The sequence below is a fragment of the Oryctolagus cuniculus genome, chromosome 18 (assembly GCF_964237555.1).
Source record: "Oryctolagus cuniculus chromosome 18, mOryCun1.1, whole genome shotgun sequence".
Classification (NCBI taxonomy): domain Eukaryota; kingdom Metazoa; phylum Chordata; class Mammalia; order Lagomorpha; family Leporidae; genus Oryctolagus; species Oryctolagus cuniculus.
In genome coordinates this window covers 22,526,435-22,536,373 of record NC_091449.1, presented here as the reverse complement: position 1 = coordinate 22,536,373, position 9,939 = coordinate 22,526,435, and the positions used below count along the sequence as shown (strand labels likewise).

Below are 9,939 nucleotides of genomic sequence, written 5' to 3'. Positions count from 1 at the left end.
TAGATGACTTCATACTGTCCACAAGGGATCCCTGGGGAGTTAGCACGAGGTTGGACAAGCTGGCTCGGACACACTGCTCCGTGGGTCTCACTGCTGGAGAATGGAGGGGCTTCTGGCTTATCCTCCTCACAAGTTAACCAGTCTGATCTTTGGGCAGCTGGACACGCTCAAGACGTGTTCAGCCTAGTCTCACCTCGTGTCCTGAACCACACTCTTCTGCGGCCCCAGGGGCTGCTCCCACCTCGGATGCTAGCTTCCATCTAGATTCCCCTTACCTGTCTGATGCCTTCATGGCCTGCAGCCCAACTGTGGGCACAGTTCAGGGGTTTCCCCATCGAGCCCTGGGCCTCACGTCCACTAGCCACGGCAGACACAATGGATAACTGGGGTTCTGAGGGAAGACGGGAGGCACGCAGCCACACGCCACATGCTGCCGGGATCCACGCTTCCTTCCCTGCCCTCAGCCTGCAGCAGCCCTTACTCAGAGAATCTCTTCAGACAGCAACCCGACTCATCCACCTGAAGCGCCTCCTGGGCCCCGCCCTCCCACAGTTCCCCCAGCACTGGGCGCAACGTGCACGTCCTACCTGATGTTCTGGGAGTTTTATTCTGGGGTGCCCAGAGGGAGTTCATCCCCCATACCCAGAACCCCACTTTTTCTAGCAAGCTTGAGGCCCCTTGAAATGCCACCTGATCCTGCTATCTATCTTATCCCTCTCTGGCTCAAGCATTGGGCTGAAGCTGTGGGTGAGTGGGGTTTCCCCACCTAAGTTAAGAATTAGAGTGAGTTGGGGCCGGCACTGTGGTACAGCAGGTTAAAGCCCTGGCCTGAAGCGCTGGCATCCCATATGGGCGCCGGCTCTAGTCCTGGCTGCTCCTCTTCCAATCCAGCTCTCTGCATGGCCTGGGAAAGCAGTAGAAGATGGTCCAAGTCCTTGGGCCTCTGCACCCACATGGGAGACCTAGAAGCTCCTGGCTCCTGATCAGCGCAACTCCAGCTGTTGCGGTCATCTGGGGAGTGAACCAACAGATGAAGACTTCTCTCTGTGTCTCTGCCACTCTCTCTTTCAAATAAATCTTTACAAAAAAAAAAAAAAAAAGATTTATAGTGAGGATCTGACACTTAAAGCTTACATTCCCCCATCAAGGAGCAAGAGGCCGTCTCTTACCACGCGCTCAGGAATGGGAGTTTCTGCTGTTCACTTGTACCATGGTGAAAACCCCAACCATGCATGGGTGAGTGGGAGGACCTACTGGGAATGCCCAGGTTAGCAGAGGCGCTGCTGGTGCATTTCCAAGCTCCCAGAAGCCGCTGCTGGCATCAGCTGCAAAGTCTGCAGGTCCTCTGGGCCCTAACCCCACCACTGTCGCTGCCCAAAGCCAAGCGGGGTTTCTATCACACCAGCCCTATTGTGAGCACTCTCCAAGGTTTCTACTCACGCTGACGTGTCCACATTTCTGAGTGCTGCCTGGTGCAGGTCTCAGAATGAGGGAACGACACAGTGTGCAGTGCCCCCCTCTCCCGAGATGGGTGGAGAGTCCTCAACGGGGGGAAGCCTGGGGTCCTGGAGCACGGCACGCACCGGTCAAGACTTGGCTCAGAACCATCCCCGCACGTAGCGAGTCACCACTTATTTTTTATTTATTTATTGATTATTATTTTTTTTTGACAGGCAGAGTGGACAGTGAGAGAGAGAGAGAGAGAGAAAGGTCTTCCTTTGCCATTGGTTCACCCTCCAATGGCCGCCGCGGCCGGCGCGCTGCGGCCGGCGCACGGCGCTGATCCGATGGCAGGAGCCAGGAGCCAGGTGTTTCTCCTGGTCTCCCATGCGGTGCAGGGCCCAAGCACTTGGGCCATCCTCCACTGCACTCCCTGGCCACAGCAGAGGGCTGGCCTGGAAGAGGGGCAACCGGGACAGAATCCGGCGCCCCGACTGGGACTAGAACCCGGTGTGCCGGCGCCACTAGGTGGAGGATTAGCCTAGTGAGCCGCGGCACCGGCCACACTTATTAGATTTAACAATGTTTAAGGCTGGCATGAGTCATTTAGCAAAACCTCCAGAACGTTTCTTTACCAGGAGACGACGGTCTTCCAAATACAACCCAAGTACTCGGCAGCTCTGGAAGCCTTCTGGGTCGGCTCAGTTGATAGATACGTTTTTGAGAAATGTTCAAACATTTCTCAAATAAGGTTTTGGCTGGAATGTTTTGAACTGGTTGCAGGGAAAAATGTTCAGTGTGCAGCAGCATACAAATAATGTATTTCCAGTATAAAAGCATCTATAAAAATACCTCTCTAAAAATATCTCCCCTCAAAACGGTCAAATGTTGTTCGGACCTCAGAATACTGCTTTAAAAACCAGAAAGCTGGGAGGCCCACTGCACATCTACAAGTTAGTGTGATTAGAAACGTCTGCCAACATCTTTGACTCAGTTTTTTGGGTGTTAGAAAAGGCTAGCAAGTGGTGAAGTCTGTTCCCGTGCCTTGGCCAGAGAGCGAGTCCACTACAGTGTTGCCTCTGACAGGCCCTCTCCAGGAACAGGAACAGCTGTGAGAAGCCGGACGCCTTCTGGGCAGCTTCTGGTTGGACCATTCCCTTCAGCAGTGTCTGGAGGCTCGGACGAGAGACCCCTTGCTAAGTCATAGCCTAGCATCAAACACGCTGCCGTCACCACTGTTGAACCCAGGAAATTATTCGAATGCTTTCTTGTTCCAACTCATGCTTTCAGTAGGTTTTGTTGCTGACATTTTTTATTTATTTAAAAAGCAGAGCGACAGAAAGTAGCTTCCATCCGCTGCTTCACTCCCCAAATGCCTGCCACAGTGAGGACGGGATCAGGGCAACATCAGGAGCCAGAAAGTCCATCCAGGTCTCCCACACGGGTGGCAAGGACCCAGCACATGAGCCATCAATGCTGTCTCCCGGGGGCACCATCAGCAGGGAGCCAGAACTGGGAGCAGAGCCAGGACTTGAATCTGGGCACTCGGATATGGGATGCAGGCGTCCAAGAGGTGTCTAAACTGCTAGGCCAAATGTCCACTCCCAATTCTATTGTCACCTATATCCGTTTTATTTTCAAGTTTCCAATTGTCACAAGAACTGCTGTAGTCATTTATTTCGTCAAGCCAGAATACAAGAAGGATTCATACGTTGTATTATGTCTCCCAAATTTCTTTTATTCTACAATGCCCCCTCCTTTCTCAAAGTGACAATGACTGAAGGGGCGAGGCAGCTGAGGTATGGAGTCTCACACACTCTGCACTCATCTCAATGTTGCCTTGTAACGTTGTCTAACTTGTTCCTCTACTCCATTTCCTCGGCTTTAAGCTGGAGAGATGCTTGCTGAGATTCTGGCTAGCAATGCTGGCAAGGTGCTGCTGTGTTCTTGATATTGTCTCATCTGGAAGCACATAACATTAGCTTGTCCCATTAGTCTCGGTCTGATCATCTGATTATGGTGCAGACAGCCATTGCCAACATTGATGCTTTCCTTTTAAAAGTGACCCATGGGGAGCCGGTGCTGTGATATAGTAGGTAAAGCCACCACCTGCAGTGCCGGCATCCCACACGAGCACTGGTTCTAGTCCTGGCTGCTCTAGTTCTGTTCCAGCTCTCTGCTATGGCCTGAGAAAGCAGCAGAAGATGGCCCAAGTGCATGGGTCCCTGCACTTGCGTAGGAGACCCAGAAGCTCCTGGCGCTTGGCTTTGGATCAGTTCAGCTCCAGGCATTGTAGCCATTTGGGGAGAGAACCAGCAGACAGAAGACCTCCCTCTCTCTCTGCCTCTCTGTAACTCTGCCTTTCAAATAAATACATAAATAAATCTTAAAAGATACTTAAAAAAAATGATCCATGGGTAACATTTGAGCACAGGGCTAGCATTCTGTTCTTCAGCAGCCTTTTACTAAAGGGTTTCGCATCAACAGGGCTGGTGCTGTGGTGCAGTGGGTTAAAGCCCTGGCCTGAAGTGTCGGCATCCTATATGGGTACTGGTTCAAGACCTGGCTGCTCCACTTCTGATCGAGCTCTCTGCTATGGCCTGGGAAAGCAGTGGAAAATGGCCCAAGTCCTCGGGCCCCTGCACCCATGTGGGAGACCCAGAGCAAGCTCCGGATCGGCACAGCTCCAGCGGTTGCGGCTATCTGGGGAATGAACCAACGGATGGAGGACCTCTCTCTCTGTCTCTACCTCTCTGTAACTCTTTCAGATAAATAAAATAAATCTTAAAAGAAAAAAAAAAAAAAAGATGATCAGTGGTTTCACTGTGATCCAGGTTTAAAAACACTGACCCTGGGACAGGTGTTGTGGTGCAGTGGGTTAAGCCACCAGTTGGGACACCGCATCCCTTATGGGAGGGCCTGGTTCTACTCCACTTCTGACCCAGCTACCTGCTAGCGCCTCTGAAAGGCAGCAGATGATGGCTCAAGTATTTGAGTCACGGCTCCCCATGTAGGAGACTTAGATGAAGTTACTGGCTTCTGGCTTTAACCTAGCCCAGCCCCAGCTGCCACAGGAATTTGGGGAGTGAATAAGCACATGGAAGACCTGTCTTTCTGAATAAAGAAGAAAAACCTGACTGCTCCTTTGGTATGCACTGCATGTGGTTTAGTCTCTGGGAGAATGGGCAGACTCTCTAGGTCAACTTGTCACCAGACTGTTCCCAGGGAGGCAGGAAAGTGTTTGTCAAAACTATTTCAGAGGCAGGCGTAGTGGCACAGATTAAACTGCTGCTTGGGACCCCGGCATCTCCCACTGGAGCCCCAGCTGCTCCACTTCCCATCCAGCTCCCTGCTGATGCGCCTGGGAAATCAGTGGAAGATGGCCCAAGTGCTTGGCTCCTTGTCACCCATACAGGAGGTCTGGATGGAGTTCCTGGTTCCTGGCTTCAGCTTGGCCAAGCCCTGGTTGTTAAAGTCACTTGGGGAGTGAACCAGCAGACAAAAGCTCTGTCATTCTGTCAAATAAAATTAAAAAAAAAAAAAAAAAGAAAAAGAAACAAAGAAACAAAAAGGTACTGTGGTGGTAAGAAGCCCTGCTCTGACCTCCCCACTAATAAGACAAATCACATGGGAAAACCAGGAATGCAGGCTGGACCTGAAAGGCTCCATCTCCAGGATGCGGAGGCGGCTCGATCTGTGCCTGGCTTATTGTCTTGTCTGGGCAGGACTCCTGCACCTAGTAGTTAGAAATGCCTTGCTGACACACCTGGATTTTATCAAAACACGTGGAAAACAGATAGGCTGCTGTGAAAAGCACTAAGAGCTGACGCAAAGATGAAAACCGCAAGTCTGACAAAACAGATACACTCCTACAGACCTAACTGGCACTTGCCTCCTACCATGCACTCAAACCAAATTACCAGAAACATACTGCTGACCATTTTCTCTAAAAGGCAGGGTGAGGTGCAAAGAATGGAGCGCACTGCAAAACTGAGGCAGTATTTCAGGGTTATTTCATTTTACCTGTCTTATAGTTCTGTGAGTATGGAATTATTTCTGGAGGGAAATTAACAGTGAAAAATGAAAAGGGGTGGGGAGGGTGTACCCACATCTCGTATCAGTGCCTGGTTAGCACTGGCTACTTGCTTCCGATCCAGCTTCTTGCGAATGTGCACCCTGGGAGGCAGCAGATGATGGCTCAAGTGTTTGGGTCCCTGCCACCTATGTGGAAGACCCAGATTAAGTTCTGGGCTCCTGACTTTGGGCTGACCAAGCCTTGGTGTTGCAGGCATGTACGAAGTGAATCCGCTGATGAAGATCTTCCATATGAAATGAAAATAAAAATTTAGATATTAAAAAAAAAAAAAAGTAAAGGGAGAATGCATTTCACAGACGCACAGAGCTATGAACGAGGATCCGGCTTACTCCAGCTGCCTCCAGAATGCTGCAGTCAACTCATCCTGGAGAGCTGAGTTTGACAGAACGTTGTTCTGAAGGCTTTAATTACACGCTCAATTCACAAATGGTGTAAAACAAGTTAGTAAGTTGGACAGCAGAATTAAGAATCACATAGGGGCTGGTGCTGTGGCATAGCGGGTAAAGCCACCGCCCGCAGTGCCGGCATCCCGTATGAGCACCGGTTCAGGTCCCAGCTGCTTTACTTCCAACCCAGCTCTCTGCTATGGCCTGGGAAAGCAGTAGAAGATGGCTGGCTCAAGTCGTTGGGCCCCTGCACCCACATGGGAGACCCTGAAGAAGCTCCTGGCTTCTGATTGGCACAGCTCTGGCCGTTGTGGCCAACTGGGGAATGAATCAGTGGATGGAAAACCTCTCTCTCTCTCTGTGTAATTCTTTCAAATAAATAAATCTTAAAAAAAAAAAAAAAAAAAAAAAAAGGCAAGCTCCTGGTTTTGGATTCGCACAGCTTCGGCCATTGCAGCCATCTGGGGAGTGAACCAATGGATGGAAGACTTCTCTCTCTCTGCCTCTCTGTAACCCTACCTTTTAAATAAATAAATAAATAAATCTTTTAAAAAGTGGCTTGGTTCAAGTCACAGCTTCCTGCTAATGGCACACCCTGCAAGGCAGAAAGCAATGGCTCAAGTTCTTGGGTCCCCGCCACCCCCACGGAGAACAGGGTGGAGCTCCTGGCTCCTGTTTGGCTCAATCTTGACTGCTGTAGACATCTGGGGAGTGAACCAAACTTTCAAATAAAATAAAAATAATAATTACAAGAATCAGAGTTGAACAATACGATGAATTATGAATTTGAAATTTTTTTGCCAAAAACACCAATGGCACAGGTAAACAATGCAGAAAATAGCTTCCTGGGTCTCTATTCTCTGAAAACTCAAGGCTTATCTATGTGCAAGGACAGTACCCTATGGGCCAACATCCTGAGGTCCAAGGCAAGATGTGTATTTACCTAGCGCTGGTCTGCCAACATCTATAGGCTCGAGTTAGGCTGTGGGTAGTCAAGAAGGGATTCTTGTGAACCGAAGGACAACTGAAGCAGGCTACAAGAGGAGCAAAGATTCTTCCTCTCCAAGGTCTAAGATACTGGGGCTAAGGGTGAGTGTTGTGGAACAGCAGGTTAAGCCACTGCTTGGGGTACCTACATCCAATAAATAGTGGAGTGCCCAGTTCCAGTCCCAGCTCCTCGGTAAAGGCCCTGAGAAGGAAGTGGAAGATAGATAGCCAAGTCACTCATGGATGAGTTCCAGGATGGCGTTCTAGGCTGCCGACTAGCAGTTTCTGACTTTTTTTTTAAAGAAGCGGAGTTGCCAGGACTGGAACTATATGAGATACTGGCACTGCAGGTGTCGGCTTTACCTTCTGTGGTGTAGTGGTTCGAGTCCTGGGTACTCCACTTCCAATCCAGCTCTCTGCTATGGCCTGGGAAAGCAGTAGAAGATGACCCAATTCCTTGAGCCCCTGCATCTCATGGGAGACCTGGAGGGAGCTCCAGGCTCCTGGCTTAGGATTGGCTGAGCTCTGACCACTGCAGCCACTTGGGGAGTGGAGCAGCGGATGAAAGACTTCTTTCTGCAACTCTGCCTTTCAGTTTCTTACAGGTCTCCAACATGGGTGCAGTGGCCCAAGAACTTGGGCCATCTTCCACTACTTTCCCAGGCCACAGCAGAGAGCCAGACTGGAAGTGGAGCAGCCGGCACTCGAACCAATGCCAGTATGGGATGCTGGCACTGCAGGGAGCAGCTTTACCTGCTACACCATGGTGCTGGACCCACAAAGATCATTTAATACTCTAATACTCTAAAAAAAAAAAAAAAAAAAAGCCAACTGCTGACTATCTGAAATTTTTTTTTTTAAATTGCTACTAAAGGCTTTATTTTACAAACTATTTATCTACGGGCAACAGTGGAGACCTTTTAAGCTTTCCCATCAATTAGGAGTTAAAACCAGCACACCTGCAGCCCATGTAAACCTGGTTGGGCAGCAGAAGGACCTGTGCAGGCAAGTGTAACAAGTATGCAGATGCCATTTATTTGGTCCGTAAGTACAGCATAGTCCTCGTTGGAGTTTTACAAAACATCAAATATAAATAACCTGAAACTGTAACCATACACAAAAATTGGCTTCTTACACAGACATACTAAGCAGTACAAACTGAAAACTTGACTAAATTAACATACTTTTACATTAATATACATAGTGCCAGTTAACATTTAAAAACAAATTTCAATGCATAGCACTTGATACTTCTTTGAATCTGTTTCAGTAAGTTAAGTGTATGAAAATGGTTAGATCTAGGCTAAAAATAATTATTCTTCTAGCCAAAAATAAAGGCATAATATTTATAACCAGGTATCAACTTTACTAAACCACAATATTTTTAAACTATTAAATGATACCTAAAGGTATTTACATTAAAAAGGCAACATGCACTGTGTTGTTTCACCTCGTGACTGGTTATGCACACACTTTGTTCAAAGGGTTTTGAAAACTATATTTCTACCTTCAGTATAGCACACTGCAACGTCTCTAACAGTTTTAGCAAAACGAACGCTTTCAAAGGGGGCGGAGTCATTTTCAAGTCACTGGTGCCAATCTTTCCCCTTTGGGAGAAGGACATAACGAGTAACCTGGTCTGCCTGATGGCCGAGTCGGAGGGGTTCTTGGTTCAGTCCAGCGCTATCACATCCGCCAGCTCTTCGGGCTCTCCCGTGCGCGACCGCTTTGCACTGACGCTATCTTTCTCATCCAATTTCCTCTTGCGACTTCGCTCTTCTTCGCTGATGTTTGCATTATCTGAAGGGCCTTCTTCATCCGAATCAACTATAAGCACATCATCTTGCTCTTGTGCTTATATCAAAGAAAAACGAAAGGATGGTTAAAGTGTGGGAGTCACTAATGGCTCACCAGTATCTATGTAATTGAAAGCTAACTTTTCTAATATATAACAACTTTTACATATTTTACACATGACATATTTCCATAGTTTTAAATGTTTTATAGAAGCATTTACTTCTTTTCAAATCAAAATAAAAACATTTTAAACAAGCATTATATAACTCAAAGAAATCATTATGCCCCCTAGATTCTGTGTCCACCTTCTCCAACAGAAAAGCAGAGGGTGCACATCCTAATAACGGCAGTGGTAATAGTAACAACAGATATAGCACTTACAAGGTGCCAGGGACTGTTCTGAGCACTTTGCATATAACAACTCATTTAATCATCACAACAACCCTACAAAGAAGATAGCATTATGCATTTTCCAGAAAAGGAAACTGAGGTTCAAAGATTGACTTCTTAAGGTCACATAGTAGCACAAGATACAGGATTCAAACCTAGGCATAGGGTTCCACACTTCATGCTCTGAAACCATGACCAAGGTAGTTTTTAATTTCCCCCTCCACAAAAATCAAAGGCAGAACACCCATCTTATATTGTTATAGCACAGTCTCTTTCTCAAAGGAGGATGACAGGGCTCTCTAGTCTCAGGGGGGGTTGCCATCAATGGCCCAACATGGGTCACCCTATAACCTGATCTCAAAAACCACTTCCAAAATCTCTGAGGGTATTAGACCCACGAGTAAACATACTCCAGAGGCTGGTGTTTAGCCAGCGGTTAAAAGTTGCCTGTGTCCCATACCAGAGTGGCTGGGTTTGAGATCTGGCTGTGGTTCCTGACTCCAGCCTGCTACTAATGCAGACCCTGAGAGGCAGTGGTAAGGCTCCCAGCACCCACGCAGGAGACCTGGAATGAATCCCCACCTGCTACCTTTCATCTGACCTGACCCAGCCCAGCCCAGCCCAGCCCAGCCCCTGTGGGCATTTAGGGAGTCAAACAGCACACAAGAGCTCTATATCTGCCTCTCTCAAAAAAAATCAAAGAAACAAGTTAAAAATTGGTAACCTTTAGTTTCCTGACCAAAGAATGATGGGGAAAAAAAAGAGTAAACATTCAAATCACACCATAATAAAGAATCAGTTATTTGGAAAAACATCAAGTTCCAGCACTGAAAACCCAGGGGA

At 47.9% G+C, this 9,939-nt stretch overlaps 1 protein-coding gene across 3 annotated transcripts in view; it reads right to left on the bottom strand.

Moving 5' to 3' along the window:
* Positions 1–7,921: 7,921 nt before the first annotated feature.
* The window catches only part of UBA2 (ubiquitin like modifier activating enzyme 2), a 41,475-nt gene continuing 39,457 nt past the window's right edge, over positions 7,922–9,939 (bottom strand). For 2 of the 3 annotated variants that reach the window (XR_011384241.1, XM_008257280.4), the window contains exon 17: positions 7,922–8,763. Coding sequence is in view for 2 of the 3 variants with exons in the window: in XM_008257280.4 (XP_008255502.1) it covers positions 8,582–8,763 (182 nt within the window). In the remaining variant the exon portion in view is untranslated. Of the gene's footprint in view, positions 8,764–8,784; positions 9,151–9,939 lie in introns of those variants that run through there. The other variant, XM_070063226.1, reaches the window with a different exon arrangement.